Source organism: Saccostrea cucullata, unplaced genomic scaffold (genome assembly GCF_032062105.1).
Source record: "Saccostrea cucullata isolate Sc308-1 unplaced genomic scaffold, CSIRO_AGI_Scuc_v1 ctg2983, whole genome shotgun sequence".
In the NCBI taxonomy this organism is placed as follows: Eukaryota; Metazoa; Mollusca; class Bivalvia; order Ostreida; family Ostreidae; genus Saccostrea; species Saccostrea cuccullata.
The window spans coordinates 24,150-49,006 of NW_026934562.1; the positions used below are offsets into that span (position 1 = coordinate 24,150).

The window sequence follows — 24,857 nt, forward strand, 5'->3', positions numbered from 1 at the left end:
TATGAAAGGAGAATGATGTAAAGTTAGCCTCACCCATCACCCAAGGGAGAGGGGAAAGGGGGTTGAACCCCTTTTTGTCCAGGAAAACCTGAATTTTAAAGTTTAAAAATAAATTATAAAATTGAATTCAATTGATAAAATTTATTTTTTTTTCTAAAAGTTTCTTTTTAAATTTAACATTTAAATTTTCCTTTTGATTACCAAGCTCTCATAGGTGAACTGCATACAACTAAATACAGATCATTTTAAAGTCTTGCATTTTTTATGGCAAAACATTAATAATAGGATAATATAAACCTCAGCCATACATAAACAGGAGTGAAACTGAAAGCCATGCAGGTTTGCATTCTTAATCTTATATTTGTTTACTATATGTATGACTTGTGCCACATGTGGTTTTTTGTCCAATTGAATAAATAAAAAAAATAGGCTATCCTCTCCTTAAGTTTATGTAACCACTAGCACAATCTCAATAATAACACCACCTTTTAGAAAAACTTATGGCTTTTTCCTGTTACTTCATGTTCATGTGAAATTGAATCATTTTGACCTTATACCTTAAAATTGAAGAAGTAAAAATTATACCTGTTTAAATTGATGAGCATGTTTTAGTGAGATACTTTAGCAACAACAACAAAAAAAGGACCTGTGACCCTTCTATTTATAACAACACTTTTTAAAAAATTCAAAAATTTATTGAATGATTTACACTTCTATTTCTTCTTCTTCGTCTTCGTCGTCTGATGATCGGTCCTCAATCACTCGAGTCAACAAAAGTCCTTTGTTTTCCATCGAGTCTTTAATCTGGGCAAAGGGAATGCGACAATACACATACTCTGTAGGACAATAATGAGGTGGAAACATCAGTCCTTTTTTCTCCATCTTGAAATAATATTTCAGACAATCTCCAATGTCCGTGTACCATGGACTTTCATTCTGAATGGTGTTGATGGGTGTCAGACGATTCCTTTGAGTACAAGTAACCCATTTGTATTGCTGGTAATGTTGGTTGATTTTCACCCTCACTCCATATCCTGTTAGAGGATAGGGAATTTTCATTCTTTTTTCCAACCACACATTCTCCAGGGAATAGCCTGGATGATTTTCATAGAAGTCCATGATGGCTCCTAATTTAAGTTTTCATCCACCCTCCTTGCATGTATATACACTGACTAATGGGACTCTCACAATACCAACGATACTGCATCTTTGTAAGAAAACACGTCTGACTTGCTCAGTGTCCTTTTTCAGAATGAGAGAGTTTTTGTTATACACCTCTTGATAAAACCCGATTTTTTTTTTAAATTTTATTTTATGTTATTTTATTTTATTTTTAAACAAAACAACAAGAATTTTAAAAAACCAAATTTTTTATTCAAGTAAAAAATACAAAAAATGATTTTAATGTCCTTCATATCTGCATAAGGGACAATTTCTGTAGCAGGTCACTGTGAACTTCTCTATACATTTCTCACAACACAGATATTGCCGGCATTGTCTGCATTTCCATTTTCCTTGAGTCTTTTCCTAGTAGCACATCATACATTCTTTCAAAGGTCTGTTCCTGGTCATTTTCACCCATCGAGGAGGAGGTATGTTCTCAATTCCTTTCTCCCGGATGAAATATTTCAGGCACCAGCTACAACCACAAGTCTCTAAAGAAGGCTCATCATCGTGAAACCAGTGTGGAAATGGCATTTCACAATACCGGCAAATCCTATAGACTTTCCAACGCCATCCGGGACATGGGTTATACACTGTGAATTCTTTAAAATTCCTGGTGCTCTGATCACAGTAATGACACATATATCTCTACCTCATGACAAGTACATCAATCTCCACACACAAATCATGATTGCTAAATAATGAGTGCAGGGTACTCCCAACTCCGCTTTATATACCTGCTGTGTGGGGGCGGGGCGTGTGCACGTTTTACCTACGTTTTTTATGCTGACTACACAGGTAAATACTTGGCAGCGATTCAAATCCGTGATTGTGACGTCATCATGACAAAGCTAGTGTATATAGAGCGCCGCTTTGACTTCACTGCGCTTATTATTTAGCAATCATGTCTTTTGCGTGGAGAATTATGTATTGGTACGAGGAGGAAAAGAAAATATGCCATCACTGCCATAAGGAGACGAAAGAGGTATGGAAATACGCCGCCTACAATCATGCGGGAAAAATTGTTAGTTGGTTTTGGGGATGCAGTGAATGTGGAGAACCTATACCACACTGGGTGATACAAGACCCCCCTTCTTTAGAAGATTGTGCCTGTGATTGGTGCCTGAAATATTTCCTATGGAAATATCCAGTGGAGAAAATCACACCCCCTTGGGCCAAGCTCATGAAAAGAAATAGTAAGATTGAGAAATGTCTTTGCTGCTGGGAAATAAACACTCAAGGAAAATGGAAATGTGGACAGTGTATGAAATACCCCTGCTGTGAAAAGTGTGTAAAGAACCTTTTTCAAACTTCCTACAGGAGATGTCCTTTATGTAGATATGATGGAAATAAATATGCTTTTGAACAATAAAAGTGTAAATAAAAACAAGTCTTGTTTGTTTTTTCTATCTCAGTGAAGTGTATCTTTAGGTAGTTCTATACTCGGCACTAAATGGGCTCAATCTTTAAAAATCTGCTTTTATAAGATAGACATACATCCCAGCAATGGATAGACACAAGAAAAATTATGTCAACATGTTCACTTTTCCGCTATAGCCTATCGGAGTATCTACCCCGAAATGTAAAATACTGAAATTTTACCTATCCTAGATTTTGTTGTATATAAATTAATTCAAGTCTAAATACTCAACTTTAATACCCAAAATAGAGTAGAAACATGTTAGTAAACAATATATAATCATTATTTTGCATGGATTATTATAAATAGATGCACTTTGTTAGGCTATTGTATCAAAATTTAATGTGAGAAAATATGCTTCATAGGACAATCTCGGTCATTTAAAAAAAAAATATGGACTCAAACTTTGTAAATTTGAATTATTTTTACTAAATTATACTTAAGAAAAATAATAAACTTAAAAAAAATATATGTTGACACATTACTTTTCGTGGTATGAGCTCTACACTAAAGGGACCCCCTATTTTCTTTCTTTTAGAAGTAATATATTGCCACATATTTCTGTAATACTGTTAATGTTTGAGTGTATACTTGTATTAACAAAGCTGTACATAATTTAAAACAATAATTATACAAACTCAAAACCTATTGTCCCTAAAATTTATTTTATTTTACTTAGAAAAATAAAAAATAAAAAAATGAAACACACTTGTCTTTAAATTGGAGACGATGAAAATGAAAGTAATTAACTGATTCTCATAAACTGGATGATTTTGCTACAGAAAGTTACTGTAACGAAGTGTGGTGCAAGTGAATCAACTTTTGTCAAATACTTATTCAAAAGATAATTTTGCATTGGGATTCGTGGGTAAGCAGGTTGGGGGAGGGGGTATGCGTTTTATACAATAATTATTATTCAAAGTAAATTTTGTAATGATTGATTAGTAAAATCCATAAATTGTCAAAGTTAAATCGTAGTCATTACTTTTCTTCCGAATTATCACTATTAGAATTATCACAATAGTCGCCTCGATAGTTTGATACATGTTCTGATGTAGCACGTATATGGTCCGTGTTTTCGGCGCGGCATATAAAACATGCATCATTCACAGAATTATCGTTTTATTACCTAATTATTTCTGTCAGTCAAAAGTTGTTCCCAGCCTTCTCTTCTTAATTAATTTATCCTTAAACTGTAGAATCTGTGTTTGTTGACGCGACCGACTTCGAGCAAAATCGTTCATGAATATTTAAAACGCTCAGTAAAAGTCAAACCAATATAGTTAAAAAATTTCATCTTGGAAAAAGGAAGTGTGGTTCCGGTTTTACTATTCGTAAATGACGTAGTGCGAGTATAGACCTACTTTAAGGGAAAAATAACTAACAACATCAGAATGTTTGATGTCTATGGTTTATTCATAACAACAAGAACATCATAATAATAAACATTCAAAACTTTTCTTCAGTTCTTTTTGTATGGGGAACGATCTCCTCATGTACAAATAGTGTGTTTCACAAGCACAGTCCATGATATCGTATCCTTTTAGGACCACTTTCTTGCCATAATCTTTAATACAATCTCCGGCTTTTTCTATCCATTTCCCTTGAGTCCAAGTCTTCTCGGGTCCCTCTCTTTGGTGAGCCAAGACATATTTGATTTTCCATTTGAATTCCCGATACTTGGGATGTCTGGGTCCTATTAAGACCATATGTTTGCTTCTTTTGCGGTCCGGTAACTTGAATCTCTTATACAGGTAGATTTCATTGAGTCCTGTTTGTCCTGGATTCTTATCAAAGAAATCTTGAATACATTCCTCTTTGTTTTTCATCCATTCTCCTTTGTGAGTAGTCCCTTCAGGTTCTACTATTTTTCAACGATACTCTGAGCTTAAAAATTCCATGATGTGCTCTGTCCCTCACTCAGATCAGAAATGATCCTCTTAGGGTTAGGGTGTCTCCTTTTTATATAGACTCTCAGGTGTAATTATTTTTAGCTTGCAGAGGAAAACCGATAGAGAATTTTTAATTAGGAATAACTTAAAAATCTCATTCTTTATCACTGAGTGTGGTAGACAACTAGGTCTGAGGAGCTTGCTTAACATTAGAAAACACCAAATTTGGGTTCTGTCCTTTATTTATAGTTAACACAGAAATAGGCGTTTGGATTGTTGAATCTGGCCTCGACAGATGGGGCAAAAATGAAAAGAAGGAGCACACAAAGCACAGCAGCATACGTGTCCGCAAGGTAGAAAAGCGATTTGTAATTCCTCGTCTAAACAAATGTGACATTTTCCTCGAGCCTGGACGTCTGGTTCTGGGTTCAGTAGAGGTTTAAAGGTTAAAGGTTTATATCCCTGCTTCTCTAAGAACCTGACAAATATACCCATCACCCAGCTTCGTCCCTTATACTGATTGATGTAAGGACAATTGGGGTTCCAATAAGCATGTTCTGCATAAGGATCGTCCTCAAGATCCCAATTCGTTAAAGTCATTCCACAATGAAAACAGAAAGCGTTATCTTTTTGGCTCCTGTAGAATAACCCGGCTCGAGCTAGGTCTGGTATTTTTCCTAAGAGAGGTTCTGGCCATCCCTGCTCAAAAGTAGCTTCTCTCTTTGAGAGCCGAGCATACTGGGGATTACGCATGGGTTGATCTAGCAATTTCTCAGTCATGACTGAACTTTTGATTTGTATTGCCACCCTTTTATATAGAGAAGAAAAACAACAACACATAAAACAACAATTCAATTTTTTTAATTCAATGTCAACATATCAACATATCAATAACCATAAGGTAAAGTGAAATAAGAGGGTAACAATTGTCTCTTATCATACACAATTCTATACTTTTTCTCTAAAGGTTTGCTCACGACCTCATGATCACGAGTCCTCTGGATTTTGTTGGGATAAGTTACTGTGACTTCCTCTATTTCTCTTTTGAGCATTTTTTCTAAAGTCTCTAGGGACACGATCTGGGAGGTTCGATGATTGAGAGTGATTCCTTTGACTTTATGAACCTCGGTTCCTTTGGCCGTCCGGTAACCATAATTTTTAGGGCCTGCCGACATGAATTTGATGATGTGATCCCCGTCTAATTCGTCGGTCCATTCTCCTAAACTATTACCCAAGGTAGGATTAAAGGCTCCTTCCCGATGTTGGGAAATGATACTGTCCGTATCGAAATAAAGGACCCGATCTCCTAAAGGTTGTAAAGTCTCGTAGAGGTGTAAGCGGGCATGCGCGGTGGTAAAACAAGCCAGGACCACGTTTCCAAAGGGACATTCTTCGACGAATTCCTGTTTGTCTTGATAATTCACTAGCATCTTGTCCTTATTGGAATCATCTTTATTGTCTACGAGTTGCATGCCCTTGATGTCGAGAGTCGAATCTTGTAAGAGTTGCTGTAATTCCTCTTCTTCGTCCAAGTATCTGGTTTTGGGTAATAACAAGCGTTGAGCAAATTTTCCCCACAGACAATTTAAAAAGAGTTTAGCAATGGTTCTTCTCACTGGATTCTTCTCGATATTGAGAATGTCCATTATGAATCCTTCTTTGTATAACACTTGTCGAATGTAATCTTGTTCTTGTTCTGAGGTCTTACAGTCGGGGGAAATCCGGACGCTTCCTGTTTGATCTTGAGGAAGGTATCGATGTAAGATCTGAATAACTCTTGACTGCTTTCTTTAAAATGCAATACTTCGTAGATTCGATCTAAGGTATATCCCATGTCTAGGGCTTTATGTAATTCGGTCGTCACCCAAGTACCCGTGAGACTACGTTCCTGGTCGGTGTGTTGACATCAATCTTGAGAAGTAGAGTCCTGTCGTTCGGCACACGTGCGACATAAGGGAAATAACTTACCTCCCGTCCGATAAGGTAATACGGGGTGATAGAGGTCTCGGGGAGGTAAGACCCGACAGTGAATGAGACCGAAATAATTTCTCACGTCCTGGAACTCGTCTGTGATGATCTCGGGATGCCCTACGGGAAAAAGGTATGTGTTTCAACACGTAAGGGTATAGGGAACAAACGTCCACGTATCTCATGTCCCCTTCCTCACAATATAATCGGGTGGCATTGGTCCAACCTCCGTACAGGGTTTCTCGAGGGTTCAAAGGATCCGGAATGTCCAGGTTTCCTACAAAATGCTGTAAACTCACATCTTTTTGCACTTGCCGATCGAAATCGTGCTCCCAGATACTACGGACGGTATACCCCATGTCTTCCAAAGTCAAAGTCCTTCTGATGGTTTCTTCGTGTCATTGCTGGTAAGTAAATTGGGTCCGATGAGGATGAGTTTCGGTCTGTAAACTGGGATAGCAGGTGGGGCATCCGTGCCAATAGCATCCGTAAAATTCGTAGACGTTGCGAGACGCTTCCTGGTATCCGTCGACGGTATAATTTCCGATCTGGACTTCGCCCCCGTTTCTGGCATGTTGTATGTGACATCCACTCTGTTGACTCATCCAGGTGAGCCACCGACAGGCTTTAGCCGAATATTGTCGTGCCGGTTGATACCCGAGGTTCGGAATGATGGCAATGGTGTTTTCAGGCATGAATTGTCGACGGTAGGCTAAATTAGCAGCACTGGCAAAAGTGATGGATTCCTGGAAAGGGTCCACATTGACCAAACTCTTTAGGGTGGCTCTAAACTTTGCACAGCATCGGCGTAAAATGTCGACGTCCGAGACACAATACTCTACAAACTCTTTCTGGAAATCAAACACTTTTCCCCTCTGTTGTTCGTACCATTCAAAAAAAGCCCGTCGTCCACTGATAGACATTTCGTTCGGATTGTAGAAAGCTGCCGGTGGATAAGGTCCTACGTAATTCTGGTTCTGTTCCGTATTAAAAAAGTGGGGGAAATAGCCTTTCTTCAATTCGTCAAGTCCGAAAGCTGAGGGCATCTTAGCCAAAGGAAATGGTAAGAAACTATAGGAGTCGATGAATTTCAGTCCGCATATTTCCATGTACAAGATCTTACTACCGTTCATGATGACGTTAGGTTTCATGCAAGAGGAATGCACCAGGTGATTCAAAATGAATTGTCCGTCGTAGCCTTTGAAGTTATGGGCGATGACGATGGCCTCGTCGTGTACGAAAGTGGAATTCTTAGTACCTGTAGTGGGTTGTAATAACCAGTCCATGAACTTCTTTTAGGTGTCTGGTCCTTGAAATAGGTGCTGACGGGGTCCCATGTGTTGACAATGAGGACAGGGCTGGTCTATGTCTAACTGATAGCAATGTTGACAGACGCGGTGTGCCACACAGATTAGGGATGTGAATGCCAGTTTCCTGAGTGCATTCGAAATCGAAATAGATGTAAAACTGTAAGGTCCCTTTCCCCTTCTTCTTCTTCTGGGGCTTCTGTTGTACGTAGCACTGATGATCGGCATCGACGATTTTCTTACAGATCTTACACTGTTTCTGTTCTCCGCACTTGTGACGAGGGAATAATTTCTTAGGCATCCAGGAATGACACTTCTCGCATAGCCCCATTAAATTGCAGACAGTAGTGGTGGTCTTCTTACTATGAGGTCTTAAATGATTTTCGTAGCAGGTCCTGTTCTTAAAAATTCCATGGCATTCCCAACATTTATTCTCGATCCCTTCATCGGGCATTCAGGGTGTTGTCCTAAACAATATTTACAGCGATGAGGGCACTTGGACCGATGTTCTGTAACATGACTGTACCCCACGTCGCAATGATCACAGTAATAGGGGTTCCCCGTCACTCCTGGCATCGAAAGGATGGCATCGTAATGATGGTCATCTAACAAAATGTTCAAATAAGTTCCGTCTCCCCAACCTTTGTAAATAGGCTCTAAACAGAGTTTAGTGGAAGTAGACTTGAACTGAAATATTTTCAGTCGATACTGAGGAGCTAACACCTGTTGTAATTTCGCCCATTCTAGGGGTCCACAAGCTTGAGTGAAATCACACTCTGCCTGTTCCATGAGGGCTAAGGCTTGGTTCTTCTGGTCATGGGCTCTTACATCTCCTAATCTCATGCGTTTCCATTGTTTTTCCCATTCGGGGTCTGGATGTTCGGGTTTTTGACTGTGTAATCGAGTGACGACGATGGCTCTAGCTAAACAAAATTTATCCCAGGGATTGACGATCCGAACGATGGCTCTTTTATTGTTCTTAAAAGTCTCCTTATTCACTTGTAAATGTTTAGTTTTCTGGCCACCACTTCCCTCGGGATACTTGATGTGTAACAGATCGAATTCCAGGGAGCCGTCGCCCAGTTTGAACTCCTTTTTGGATTGTTGAATGGCTTCAATCTTGTCTAAAATGAGGTCTTCGTTTAAATGTTTACATTGCGTAAACTCGTACCAAATCTCTGAATCCAAAGATGGGTGACGTATGTTCAGGCGGAGGTTATCGTTAGGATTACACTGCATTTTAGATTTGAAAGTTTGTAACATGTTTCTGAATAATCGCCGAACGAATCCTGTGTTTTCCTCTTCTGGAAATTCATTGAAATGGACGATGTATTTATTTTCATGCGCTTTAAATTTTGGAGAGCCCTTTTTGTTATGCAGTCTCATCTGATAATACTTGGAAATCGCCTTGGGTTTGGGTGGTGAATGAATAGGTAACTTTGACCCCTCATGCGCCCTAGTCCTTTGTTGTTGCTGTCTTTGTTTTTCTAGTTGAGCCCTTCTCTGTAATAGTCTGGCATTTCTTTTCCTAAGCTTTAATTCTCGCTCTTTTTTCTCATCAAGAATTTGATCTAATTCTCTCTCCCGTAGTTGTCGTTGTCGTTGTTGTTGTTGTTGTCGTTGTTGTTCTAATTGAGCTCTTCTCTGTAATCTTTCCGCATTTCTTTTCCTAAGCTCTAATTCTCGATCTTGATTTTCATAAAGAATTCGATCTAATTCTCTTTCCCTTTTTTCCATTCTAATAATCGTTGAGCATGTAACTGTTTTTCTCTAGTAGAATCCATGACCCACCCGGCAGGGAGCTGGCTCTGACTGCAGAATGTGCCGAAAGTCGGAGAAAAGCCGTATTTATACAGTGCATGACGTCACAATGCATAGGTAAGCTCGCTGACTAGACGTACACAGTACGATCAAAACGTAAGCCTATCGTATTTTTGCACACGGCCCTAAACAAACTTGAATCGCTGCCAAGTATTTACCTGTGTAGTCAGCATAAAAAACGTAGGTAAAACGTGCACACGCCCCACAGCAGGTATATAAAGCGGAGCTGGACATCGACGATCAGTCTTCGTTAGTACTTGGAATTGGACACAGATAAAAATGGAGCAAACAAAAAATATGACAGAGGAAACGGAGTATTGTGGTCTATTAACGGAGAACATTTTGGAGAATGGATGAAAACTAAAGAAGAAGCCATCCAGAATTTTTATGAGCGCAACAGAAATTATTTAAAATGGCCACCGAATTTAAAGTACAAAAAATTTTGGTGAGTAAAAAGAGTGGAATTGGATCCTAAAGATTATGACACCAGAGAGGAAAAATACTGTCTAAGGGAGAAAAAAAACTATTGGAGTTATCAAAAATACCAATTGGTGATCCTGACTGAACCTTATATGCCGGAGAAGAGTTCCTGGAAAATTTCACTTGTGGATTGTTTTCATCAATTGGAAGAAAAGAGGATTAGGGAAGAAAAGAGCCTTCAAGGACTTTTTACAGATAGGCCTATTTATAAAGTGTATGTATATTGTCGCATCCCTTTGTCGCCTGAAGAAAAATAATCTCAAGAAAAAGGAGAGGGAAACCAAGAGGGATGGATCCATCCTTCATATCGGTAAAAGACATAGAAAAAACTAAAGAAAAAAACCTCAGGAAACCAAGAGGAAACTACCCCTGACCAGTGATAAGGCACAGGAGAAGAAAAAGAAAATGTAAATGTATTTTTTTCATTCTGAATAAAAATTCCCTTGTTATTGTGTATTAGTGTTCTTTGTTTTCAGAAAATCCAGGTTTGTTATTGTTTTGAGGAAATCCAGTTTGAACTGGTTAGGCTAGACTGTCTAGACTGTGAAGCGTGACGTCATAATGACATTCTTGAAACGCTGCCAAAAACGTAGTAGCAGCGTTGTGAATCGTAGTAGCAGCGTATATAGTATAATGTAAACACAGTGTAAACACCCCCGTATTTAGGGGGCTATATGTAATGAATTGACCAGGCTATCCCACAGACCCCCAATCTGTACTCTCTTGACCAGGCTATCCCCCAAGGGGCTGTACTCAGTTGACCCGGCTATCCCCCCAGCCCCCAAAAGTGCACTTAGTTGACCCGGCCAACCAGACGGCTTATACTACTAACGGCCTATGCCAAGGGGAAATAATTATGACCCCTGGGGGTAGGGCGGGGCCATAATGGCTGATCAAAGTTTTAAATAGGTATATATATAGGACATTTTTTTAAAATCTTATTTTCCAGAACCACTGGACCAGGAAAGATGAAACTCATGTGGAAGCAATCTAACGTTATGTAGATTCAAGTTTGTTCAAATCATGACCCCATGGGGGAAGGGTTTGGCCATAATTGCTGATCAAAGTTTTTCATAGGAATATAAAGGAAAAATCATTAGAAAATTTTTCCCCAAAACCACTGGGCCAGGAAAGGTGAAACTAACAGTGGAGCATTCTCAGTTAGTGTAGATTCAAATTTGTTCAAGTCATGACCCCCCGAGGATAGGGCGGGGCCACAATGGCTGATCAAAGTTAAATATGTTTGTGTTTTTGAACTAGCCCATGTGCTCAGGTGAGCGATGGGGCCCATTGGCCTCTTGTATTTTATTGATGTAGTAATAAAAAGGGTCAATGAGGCACCCTTAGAAGAGATGAGGGAGGGCTTGAGAACCAAGAAATTAGTTTTAATGGCCTTAAGCGTTATTACTGTTGTATATGCATTGCATGGAGTGTAAAAGAGAACAAATAATTTCTTCACTCTGGAAACAAGACGCCCTTATTTCCTCCGAGATAGATTTTTTTTCGAATTTTCAAAAAATGGGCATCATGCCCCTTCCTGACAAATCTATGTTTATGTCTCTAAAGATATATATAGCTGTTGTCGCAAACACTCTGCAAAATCAATGGGTAGAATTATTCTGTTCATGTGCTGTCCATGGGAACGCTCCGGAGCTATGATAGAAAAAAGGCAAGAAAGATTGCCCAGTTGTTCTATATTTCTTTGAACATTTAGCCAGCATATATATACAAGTTTGACTAATTTTAGTGAAATTTTCTTTAAAGATATAAGATATAATTTAAGCTTCAACAAACACTCCTAAGGCATTTTGGACCTGTGTTCTAAGCATGGGTTAATTGGGGTGTATTGGGTTTCTATAGTTGTTTTGTGTGATTGGGGCACTAGAGACAACAGATAACAGAAATATTCAATGGTTTTCAATACCGTAATCATGGGAATGGCGGACATGTCTAGGTGGTGAAAAACATACAATTTTAGAAAAATACGCATAGAATTGCTGCCAACAAAACAAATAGTTGTACCCATGACGTTCAACTACATGTATCTGTACATATACAATAAATGTCGTGTTATTGTTTTATTAGACCTGCAGCTGTGCAGTCCTGCAAGTGTATTATGCACATTGCTGCTGCAAGACATTGCAAGAGACAACCAAATTGAATGCATTTCAAGACAGCTTAGCAACAGAAGGTGCCATGGGTCATGTTTTATGAAAAAGCAAGAAGTATTTATTAAGATATTGAGAATTTTATCTTATACGAGTTTCACTTGGTTGAACACAAAAGCAAACCCTTAAGCAACGGAGGGATGTAATATGTATATTTCAAAGCAACGACATTATAAACTTAATGTTCTTATGCCAATTTTTAATACTATTTTTATATGTAATGATAACCGATTCACTATTTTCCCACGTTTTTATCATGTGATTCTTAAGTGTATTAATATATGAACCATTCATGCATTCTCAATTAAACAGTAAATCACACGTGTTTTCACTCCAATATCCTTTAAAACTAGGATACCATAGGCAGGCTATGTAAAAAAAAAACAAGCATTCTGAAAGTATTGCATTAGCAAGACTATTCCCCTCCCGGCAAGAGTAAGCTGTTTCCCACTAAAAATTAAAAAAAATACCATAATTCCATTAAAAATCATTGAAACAGAAAATTAAACTTGATCTATAACTCATGAAGGTTAAGTGACATACAAAAAATCAGCTCAATATCTGCAAGCGTTTATAAAAAAAAAATGCGGTAAACCAAGTGGGACTGTATAACGGAAAGCTAGACAGACTCGTAAGAAATCTTTATCCCCTCCGATTAAACCGATCAAGTGCTAGTGTTTAGCATGTATACTTATATTATAGATTAATACATAATTCTTTTATATAAATATTACAAAAAACATTGCGATTTGACACGAATCATTCAATACAAATAAATAACTCGCATATTCTATTTGTTATTCAGAAAAATGGAGACCCGACCTTCGATCCTCTTTAAAATGCTTACTCCTCCAAGGCACCTGTTCCAAACTCTGATGATTTAGAGGTTCGAGTTTGCTCTGCTCCTATTTTGTATATTTTGGACTTTTAATCTTGAATACTGTTAGTTATCTCAAGATAGCAGACTTATTTTTGTATTCATATGATCTGATTATACAATCTATTGGAATTCCCATTGGTACAAATTGCGCTCCGTTATTAGCAGACCTATTTTTGTATTTCTATGAAGCAAAATTTGTTCAAAATTTTATGCGTAAAAAGAAGAAACATTTGATGAGCCTTCAACTCGAGATTTTGATATATCGACTACGTATTATCAATTAAAAATGGTTATTTCCAATATTATACTTTCATGTAAATTAGTTGAATCAGATTGGCCGAGAAACATTTGTTAAAAAACACTATTACCCGCTGAATAATGAAGCCACGCCCTCCAGTGTAGCAATAGTCAACATTGCTTGACGACGGGTGGTATTCCAAAAAATAGCGACTGCGCAGAATTTATGCGCGCACGGTTCTCTGTAATATATATTTGTATAAAACATTCAGTATAATATGATAAATATGGCATGTAGTTGAGTGTAACATTGAACATTTTAACCCCTCGAAAACAATTGCGCCTCGGTTGACAATGGTCTTCTTGGGGTGAAAATTTTCAATGTTACACTCAACTACATGCAATATTTATATATTACTATGTCAATACGATATATCCTGGTAAGCTTGAGATAAAAGATACCACAGAGTCTGGCACATCTGTTTCACACTTCGATGTTTACTCGAAGCTAATGGAAATTGTCCAAAAGTTCTTTGGAATTGTTGAGTATCCACATCGAGGTTCGTATTTTGGGGTTACACACGTGTCCCCGTTGGTATAGTGAAAACATGTCACGTGACCTTTCCAGAATTGAACATTACATTGAGATATATTCTCTTTCTTGTTTTATGTCCGTTTTTTTTTTAAGGTTGAATTACATTTTTTTCGTTACTAGGGCGGGTATGATCTTCAGCCAGTCTGTCAAATATTCATGTCTATCATCTGGGTAACAGATGTATGACTGACTTCGCGATTTATAAAGGGTAAACTGCCATGTTATTTTATTTCTCATAAACTAAGTTGAAATAAGCTTTATACCTTATTATTTAATTTCAATGCAGACAAAGTCCACTCATAGTCCACTCCAAAAAATCTTATGTGTCATTGGCTTCTTTACGATTTTGATATTTTACATGCCAGAAAAACGTCAGAACCGACGTCATTATGGAAATCGCAGTCTCCAACCGGAGGCGGCATTCTTGAGTTGATTTAAATTTAGATACTTGCGAATCGAATTGATTTGCACTTTTTTCAAGGGGAGAGGGGGCATATACTTCTCTAATTGTCGATTATAATTTTCTCATTAGATCAATGAGCTACAGATAAGCAGTGTGGCAACACACTTTGAAAAAATTACGCACTTTGAAAAAAAAAATCAAAGTGCGTTAAAATTGGGACAAAATAAAAAAAAATATTTCAAAGTGCGTTAAATTTTTGACAGACTCAACGCACTTTCAAAAAAAAAATTTCGAAGTGAGTTAAGAGTGTTCATTAACATTTTTACCAAGGGGAAATTTAACGCACTTTAAAAAAAAAATGTAGAAAACAAAAATTCTAGACTAAGATTTTAGTAATTGAGAGAATTAATTTGTAATGATTATATCTTTCGGAAAACCTTTAATTTACATGTACTGATTTAACTTCATTGAGAACAAGGGGATGATGAGCAGAAGGTCTCTCAGTCCAACTCTCTTTTTACATAGCTGACGGTAGCAAATTGAACGTGGACAACTTTCAATAAATAAATGCATGCAAACTGGAAAAAATTAAGTAAAATAAAACATTTAAGAGAGAAAGAATTTTCAAAGTATGGAAAAATCAAAATCGCTCATTTTCACATCCCGAAGTGACTTTTACAACGAAAAGTTATCCAACAGGTTCAATTATTTTTCATACCTAAGATTTGCAAGAATATCGACCATACACATATTTTTCAAAGTGCGTTAAGATGTTCGATATTAACGCACTTTGAAAAGAAATTTTATTTTTTCAAAGTGTGTTGATTTGGTCCCAAATTTAACGCACTTTGCAATTTTTAGGTCACCTGAGTAAACTCAGGTGACCTATTGCTATCTGTTTTCGTCCGTCGTCGTGCGTCGTGCGTCGTCCGTTAACATTTGAACATTTTCAGCTTCTTCTCTGCAACCACTGAACCAATTTCAACCAAATTTGGCACAAAGCATCTATGGGTGAAGGGAAACAAAAATTGTGAATTTCATGGTCCCTGCCCCCCTTGGGCCTGGGGGGTGGGGCAAAAACCACTAAAATTAATGCAATCTTTAAAAATCTTCTTTACTCCTGGACATCAAGAAGTTAAACTGTTTGCATGATTGTAACCAGCATTGAGTCCTCTACCAAAATTGTGAAATTTATGGCCCCAGGGTCAGGGGTTCTAGTGCTAGGGTGGGGCTAAATAAGTATATTGTGAAAATGCATTATTCCTTTGAAAATCTTCTTCTCTGCTCCTGGGTATTAAGTAAACTAACTAAGTGCATAGTTATGATGAGCAAGAGTGCCTCTACCAAAATTTTGAATTTTATGGCCCCAGGGTCAGGGGTTCTAGTGTTAGGGTGGGGCTCTATAGATTATATAGTGAAAATTCATGAATTATTTGAAAATCTTCTTCTCTGCTCCTGAGTGTTAAATAAACTAACTAAGTGCATAGTTATGATGTGTAAGAGTGCCTCAACCAAAATTGTGAAATTTATGGCCCCAGGGTCAGGGGTTCTAGTGTTAGGGTGGGGCTCTATTGATTATATAATGGAAATACATGAATTCTTTGAAAAAATGTCTTTTCTGCTCCTAGGAATTAAATAAACTCAGTGCATAGTTATGATGAGCAAGAATATCTCTTCCAAAATTTTGATTTTATGGCCCTAGGGTCAGGGGTTCTAGTGATTGGGTGGGGCTCTATTGATTATATAGTGAAAATACATTAAATCTTTGAAAATTTTCTTCTCTGCTCTTGGGTATTAAGCAGATGAACTACCTATGTAGTTATGATGAGCAAGGACCCTAATCTTCCAGAATTGTGAATTTCAAGGCCCCAGGGTCAGGGGTACCATAGGGGGGGGGGTGTACTTATATACTGAAACTGGATGAATTGTTTGAGATCTGCTCCTTGGTATTAATCAAATATTTTTGAAAAGCAAGGGTGCCTTTTCAAAAATTGTGCAATATGTGGATCTAGGCCTAAGGGTCAGGGGTTCATGTGTGATAGGGGCATTTCTGATTATTGCTGAATATTACTGATTACTTGAAATGCATTTTTTGTTCCCCCACCCTGCCTATGGGTATCAAGTAAACAAACTAAGCAACTGGTAAGTGTATTGTTATGATGATCAAATGGTGCCTCTTTCAAAATTGTGAATGCCATAGCATCTTGCTTAAAACATGAATCAAATTAAATCGCTGGAAAGTTGTTGCATAATGCTCAGGTGACCTATAAGGCCCATGGGCCTCTTGTTTTTTCAAAGTGCGTAATTGTTCAAAGTGCGTTGTAGCAAAGCAGTTATACGAAGTTTTATGTAAATACTTGTCTCGATCTTTCTTTTTTTGCTTAACTGGTTCACTTATATTTTTTGCCTGGCTTATTGCTTGAAGAACAATTGCCGGCTTATGTCAGCCTGTTCAAGGCAGGAAGTCCACCCCATAGTCGCCAAATTAAAGTAAGGCGTAAAAATATAGTATGTACTCTGAGCCGCTTTTAGACTATAGATAAAGCAACAAAAATAAAAGGAACTTTTATCTATACAAATAAAAATCAGCCTTAATAACTGAAAACTCCAGTCCTAAGTCAAGCAACAGTGTTTATTTGCCTAAGGTTTTTGATTGTCGGTGTTATCTTTGCCTAGTTCTCTACAGAGATGAAGAAAATGTAAACCTATAGGGTTTAGCACAGACATATTGTTTGAACATTTTAAACTTAGACAATATTAATATCATAATCATTTTTAGTTATTAGTAGTGAAAGTAAAATGATATAAAGGATTATTAAATCAGAATGTATATTTTTAGTGACTCAAAATTGGTGACTTTATAATTGGAAAAAGTACTTTAATTTTGTACACTATTATTATCTTGTTAAAACAAATTGGATTTTGTTGTTGTTCCGATGCACTATAATTTTGTAAATCACTTTGTAATGAAATTGATCCGAATAGACCAATCAAGCCCATCGATAGTAAGTAATAAAATTTGAACGGAAATGCTTGGGTATCATTAAGAGTTTTGACTTAGAGCAATAAAATTGGGAACTTTGAAGTAAATAAGTAAAAGAGCTTAAGGCTAGAACTCCTGTGGTGCAGATATGGGGACTGAGCCCATAAATATTAGTAACATGTATTTAACTGCATTTGAGGGTGGTGCCATGTTGGGGTTCATAGGTTAACGGACAGACCTACGGACAAAGCGTAGGTGTTTGGTGATGGTGAATTGTATTTAATTTCTAAACAAAATGCAAACTCATTTTTTTCTTTTATTCGAAAAAGGAAACAAAATAGAATCAAAAGTAACTGTTATCAGAGAATAGTTTTAGACATCTTTTTATTACTTACTAAAAAAATACTATGTGATTTTAAACCCATAGGCATTCAAAATTAGGCAATTGCTTTCGAAAAGCAAGAATGTCGCCAGCGTGGCGCAGTGATTATAGAGCGTCTTCTCTAGAATCGCGGAGTAAGGATTGCGTCCGAATCACACTGTGGGACGTGGAGACCTGTCCTTCGGATGAGATCATATAAACCTAGGTCCCGTGTTGCAGTAGGTGTTTGCACGAAAAAGATCTCTCACTGCCCAATGGCCTTAAGTGCCAAGTGTAGGATAAAATTTGCATCTCTCCACCTGCAATTGGTTGCGTCTCCATATGAGTGAAAATTTTTAGAGAGGGACGTTAAACAATATACAAACAAAGATAAAAAAAATTGCGCTGTTATTATTTTATCATTTGTCGCCGGCATGGCGCATTAGAAAGAGCCTCTGCTCTAGCGTCGTGGAGTAAGGATTTGATTCTTTTTTCGTCGGGTTGAATCCTACCGTGGGACGTGGAGAAAGGTTCTCTGGATGAGTCCATATAAACCGAGATCCAGTGTCGCAGTAGATGCTGTCACGAAAAAGATTCTTCATTGATCAAAGGCCTTGATGAGTGCTGAGCAAAGGTCAAAATTTGCAGGTCTCCACCGGCAAATGGTAGCGTAAAATCCATATTACATAATTAGTGAAAAAGTCTCGAGAGGAACTGTATACAGCAAACAAATAGAATTCATATACATATTGTCCCCTATACTATTTTATTGTGATTATTCCCTATTTTTTGTGAAAAATTTCACTCAATTGTCCTCCATTGAGGTTTTAGAATAATTTTATAAACGCGTCCTTTCTTTTATTATGATAAGGTACATGTATACATACGTCATTCACAAATATTTTTTGTATTGTTATGATTTATACAGGAATGTCCCCTATTTAATAAAACTAAAGCAAGGAAAAATGTTTTTTTTTTTCAAAACGATGTGAGATGTGTTATTATATCCGCTAACTGCACTTGAGCAACTACGTTCTGTAGATTGAAAAAAAAATAAAATCAACTTTCGCATAGTGCACCGTCATCGTGTGGCCAGTAGGAATTTTCAGGTTTTCTTTTTTTTTTTCAATACTGTTCCTTATCTCCATATCCTTTATGTATTCGATACTTATATTCACGTTCTCTAATTTTCAATTTTTATAATTGTTTATTTCGTTTATCTTTATTGTGAATTTAGCGCCCTTCGGTATTGGTGTGCTTAATAGAGGTAGCAGCCGTTTGTGACGTTTGAACGTTAAGTAACGCAACTGAGCATTGCGTGGGGAAAAAACAAAAAAATTCATTTAATTTAACAGGGTAGTTGTTTTTTTTGTTTTTTTTAATTTTAATTGAATGGAAAAAGTATACATTTATGTGTTCCTAAATATTGAAAATGCATCGTACTGAGTGTGTAATTACCGCGCGGTGACAAGGTTTAGCATGTATTATATAGATTTGAGCGTCGTAGATTTCTAATGGATTTCATAAAGAAAATTACACTGAATGTTGATATTTAATTATAATGGGTTTATGTTGTTCTAATATGATGATAATTTTTTGTTAAATGTTTGATGTTTTTTAAACAGATGACATTACATTTCGTCGGGGAAATATCAAGATTCAAACAAATAGCCAGAATTCTTTTCGTGTGGGAGATGTTGTGGAGCTAGAGTTTAATGGTGACGTTGAAGGGATAATTAGCTTAACAGAGGTACGTCAAAATATTATGTATATAAATGTTTCTAATCTTTTGACAACATATTCAAGTAGATAATAGGAATGGCGAATATGCAATGTTTCTGGCCAAAAAATCCTGCAGTAAAAATAATTTCACATGTTTTTATTACATTACACATGTACAGTGACTCATTCCAAATTCTTAAAACAAGAAACCAATGGGCCACAACGCCAACTTTTCTTACCTCAGCAGATTTTTAAAAACATATTTCTATGTAAAACTTTGGTCTCCTTTCTTTACCCCAACCTTGGTTAATAAGAAGCTTTTATTTCTATCTGACTGAGTAGTTGTAGAGAAGATTTTTTGAAAAAAAAAATTGTTCGATTGAACTATATTCAATTAAACCCAAGGATGTGGTAGTATTTTGATAAGAAAAATGGAAATGCAAGTTTTTACATTCAATACAAACAACGTTAATTTATTCCGCTGTTTTGAAAACAACAGTAGTGACAGAAAGTGTTGATTATTTGTTTGTTTGTTTGTTTGTTTGAAGTCCCTTTGAGAAATTTTCACTCATTTTATAACCCCACGACTTGCCAATAGAGGGAGGCCAATTAATTAAGAATTGTATTCGGTACTTTCTGCCATTGAGAAGTAAAGATTCTTTTTCGTCCCAACACCTACTGTCACACGGGACACAATATCTTCGTGTCGCTGTGAGATTCGATCTCACGACTGTAAAGCAAACGTTATTCATTATAAAAGTTTAACGCTTGGTACTTTGAAACATACACTTTACACTAGAGATTTTAATGCAAGTTTTTCTTGATAATAAAACACAAAAAAATAAAAGTCTTCTTTGGAAGTACATATCGATAATTTTACAAGTTCAGAGCATACATGATACAGTAAAGGAATAGATATTGAACACCTAAAACAAAATTCTCTCAAGTAACCGTTTTTATCTTCATCATCTTTCAACCACAGTCCCACTGGGACATCATTACTTGTGTCAATATAGTTGTCAATAAAGACCTTAAATCGACCATTCTAAAAGTTCCTAAATATCAGAAATCCCAATCTTTCACTTTGTGACAGAACTTCATAGAATAAATAGGGTGAAAACCAAAAAATACTCAATTTCCAACACATAATTCTTTTTTTCTTTCCTTGACATTATTATATCAAATATAAGTCATAACTTATATTATAACCGCTCTTTTATATATATGTATATATATTTACTTTTAAAGAGTGTAAAGTGGTGCAAGAGAACAGAGGGAGAATTTCGTCCGATCAGCTTACAGGATGCACCTATGATCACTTTAGTACCTATCGGCGGAATATATTGCTCTCAAATTTCTCGAATTTTTTATCACATTGCACAAAATGACACTGACCTTGAAATCATGTGTGATTTGGATTTTTGGTTAAAAAACAAAAATAGATGCGCCGGGGGATATAATTCTCCAAAACTCATGATAAATACAAGCATTGAAGGTAAGATGAAGTCTAAATTTTATTCAAAGTATTTACTTCTGCAATAATTTAATTCTGGTTGTAACGCTGTATTTGATTGGATAAAAAATTTACTTCATATCGTATAAAATGGGTTGCCTACGTCACAATGACTTGCGTCAAAAACGTATCAATCCACCTGACGTTACATTCAAATTTTGTGCAGTTTGAAGTCATTTTGTTAGAACAATCATCTTTTGTTTCTTACATTAAATGAATGAAAATTAAATTATAAGCAATGAATTTAATAGCTACCCATTTTATACGGTATAAACTGGTTTGGAACAGTTTACGCTTTTTTATAAACCGCTTCGCGGTTTATAAAGCGTAAACTGCCCCAACCCAGTTTATACCGTATAAAATGGGTAGCTATTAAATTCATTCCTTAAATATAACTATTTTTATGATTGCGTGAATCATTTATCATATATTATTATACTTCTATTAAAATGTTTCCTATATAAAGTTCAGAGGCTAAAATAGATATTTTTTATAGTCTTAAAATTTCCATGCATAAAAAGCTATACCCCGGGGTATAGTTTTTGCTACCCAGCCCTCAGAAAATTTTCATGCAATTTTTGCCGCCAATTTTAATTTGCAGCGTTAAATCCATATAGTCTGATGATGTCATAATGACTTCAGTAGCATTTTGACGTCATCAGGATTTCAGCTTATTCTTGCAGTATTATCTAACTCCAAAGAAAACTCAAACCTTAGAAATCATAATATACATCAGTATAATAAAACACTTATCCACTGGTTGTGAGTGGGATAGCTCTTTCATCAAACCCTTGACAGGAACTATTCCCTTCGGCAAGCCCTCGGGGAATAGTTCCCTGTCGCGGGTTTGATAAAAGAGCTATCCCACTCACAACCCATGGATAATTGTATATCAAAAATAACTTGAATAGTGAAATATTTCATACAGATAATGAATGGAGAATATCACAGATTATAATATACGACAAATTTGGTGTCATCAATCCTAACAATTTCAGCATAGAGGGAACTGGTAGGACGATTCATCTACTGTGTGTGGCTTCTGCTTTATCGACTACAAAAGCGCCGGTAGTTGCTTTTTCTTAGTCTCTTATGTGTTATGATATACCAGTACTGTATGTTATTGAATTTTTTTAGGAAATGGAAATTTCATTTTTAAGATAATCCAACATACCCCAAAAATGGACACAATGAAATATACATGTGCCTTTTTTGTTGTCCAAAAAAAGATAAATGAAATTTCTTTTTTGACCGTAGAATTTCATTGCATATTTTCTGAGTTGCTGATGTTGCTTCTTTTGTATATATTCTTTATATTCTAGAAATTAAAGATTCTGGGCTCTATAGTTTTTGCCCTGCCCAACCGTACCCCTGTCTGTTTGGTTTTTGTCTGTATGTCCGCAAGAACTTTAAATTTAACCTTGATCAAAACTTTTGATGATTAAACTTAGTATAAGTATTGCACATCTTAATTTCTTTGACAATTAAGACATATCTTTTAGTACCAACATGTTTGGCCTCTTACTTTTGCATTTGGAGATTGACCTTATTTATGGGTATTGATGCTACCTAAAAGGTATTTCATACTTTACAAGAGTATTCATTGAGAAAAAAAATAAGTTTTAATATTTTTACCTTTTGACCTTTACCTTAGTGTTTGTCCGACTTTAGGAATTGCTTAGTCTTAGCCATAATTCTTCAACATTTAGCATTAGAACTTCCCGTTTTACAGGTGTATTTTACAGGACGTGACCTTCCTTTCCATACTAACAATTTTGAGTTTCACCTTGGAGTTTGATCTCTTAAAAAGAATTAACCTTGTCAATAATTTTCGCAAAGTTGGTGCTAATTCTTTACATCTGTATTTTTGTTACCTTCAGTTCTTCTGGATACCTTTAAATTTGGCTTATGTCCATCTTTAAAAAAATGGCCATAATTTTTAAACGGTTTTCGCTTCGGCTTTCATATTCATATTTATCGAGACAAGTCCTTTCTTTGGGTAACAACATTTTTAATTTCTTGACTTTGAATTCAACCACTTTTGCAACAGCTTACCAAACTTCCTTGGCCGTAGCTTTTGAATACTTGGTGCTAGGGCTTTCATGTTTCACAAGTGTATTCATAGGGACAGAACTTTCTTTTGGATACCAACAGATTTTATCTTTTGACCTAGAAAATTAAAACACTTTTGAAAAAGTTAAACCTTGGCAGTGCCTTTATGTTTCATATAGGTATTTCTTGTTTATAAGGCGCTTTTAAAAAACGTAGAAAAATAAGTTCAAAATGGTTGGTGCTAGGGCATACGTTTTCCATAGGTATATTCATTAAGTTTCTTTGAATAACAACAATTTTAATTTCGTGACCTTGACCTTGTTGTTTACTCGCTTTGAGAAACTTTGACCTTCTCTATAAGCAGCAAATCGCGGGCATCAGTGTTACACAGACACATCTTGCTATTAAAGGTGATGAACTGGTGTGTCAGAAAGAAGGACCATGTCACCTGGAGCAAAATTGTTCTTCAAGAAGAAGAAATAAAAGCTTTTGGGAATAATTCCGTGGAAGCTCTGAAATTCAGCAGGATAACTTACCATATCACACAATATGACAAAGTAGTTCAGTTCCTCTGTGAAATTTCTGCATCATCTTTGAACTCGTGTGGTTCTGGATTAAATTTGGTAAACGTTACAATTTCGAAAAACGAAGGTATGTTTTGAATGACAAGGTTTTTAAATACAATTTAAAGGTAGAACAATCAATTTCTGTAAGATTGCCTTATAAATTTGATAAATAACTGAAAAAAAATAAAATAAAATATCTTAACACTTAAATAACTTTTCTGCATGTATAATACTTTTATCTCTTCTAGACAAAATTCAAGAAAGAATAGATATTACTGAAACGCAAGAGCCTATAATCACTAGTACCACAGTATTGCCGCTGGAATCAACTGAACATCAAGGCAGAACATATATTACTGAAACGCAAGATCCTAAAATCACTAGTACCACAGTATTGCCGCTGGAATCAACTGAACATCAGGGCATCAGTACTGTGTCAGTTTTGGCTGCCTTGTCAGTACTTTTGTTTGTCCTACTTACAGTAATAGTTCTGTTAGTGATTACAGCGTGCCGAAGAGGAAAATTTACATTCCTCGGTAAACTTTCATTATTTGTTCATTGACTTTCATTAACTTGACATGTTTCGGATCATTCAAATTGGTCTCCATTTAAAAATTAACATGCTTATAATTTATGCATATTTTTCTCCTTTTTAGGTTTTATAATTAAGATTAAACGGTAGGTATTTTCAAATAAAATTAGAGACTTGAGAAAGAAATAAAGCTCATTATTCCCTGAAACTTCAAGAGGTTGGATCAGGTGCAGAGGAGGAGTAAGCACCGCCTGTTTACTGCTCTCATCCGCCGTGGGCCCTATGTTTTGATCGGGTTGACGGAACATTCCGTAGTCAAATTCAATGTATACAAACAAAGGCCTAGGGATTGGTATGAACAGGTCAGCCAAAACACGACACAATGATTATTCTTATTGGCTAAGAAAATCATAATACTGACCTTAGAGTTTACTTAATGTCGAATTTGAACGAGGTTATTGAATTCCTGTAAAATCAATTTATTTGTCAGAAGTAAAATGTTAGGATATCTTTTAAACATTGGATTATCAATGGGTTTTTTTTCATTTTACCTGATAATGAACACACGGCGAGTGTGATCGGTTGACGATGGATAATTAGTGACATATATATGGCATGTGATTCAGGTCCGTGCATACTTGCTCCCAATCTGTATTTATAAATTGACTCTTGATTTTGATAACTGTTTGTTTTCTCGAAATTTTATCTCATTCAGTGTGGATATTTGTCCTTGCCTTTTAGTCCCCATTCTTCATTTTTTCATTAGAGGAAAATTCATAAATTCGTAGGGATA

At 36.2% G+C, this 24,857-nt stretch overlaps 1 protein-coding gene across 1 annotated transcript in view; it reads left to right on the top strand.

Moving 5' to 3' along the window:
* Nucleotides 1-24,857, top strand: part of LOC134241003 (uncharacterized) — a 47,228-nt gene that overhangs the window by 17,160 nt on the left and 5,211 nt on the right. Inside the window, exons 3-8 of the mRNA XM_062723096.1 lie at nt 19,305-19,429; nt 20,650-20,896; nt 21,843-21,982; nt 23,377-23,617; nt 23,781-24,068; nt 24,189-24,210. Of these exons, the coding sequence (XP_062579080.1) occupies nt 19,305-19,429; nt 20,650-20,896; nt 21,843-21,982; nt 23,377-23,617; nt 23,781-24,068; nt 24,189-24,210 (1,063 nt within the window). The remainder of the gene's footprint in view (nt 1-19,304; nt 19,430-20,649; nt 20,897-21,842; nt 21,983-23,376; nt 23,618-23,780; nt 24,069-24,188; nt 24,211-24,857) is intronic.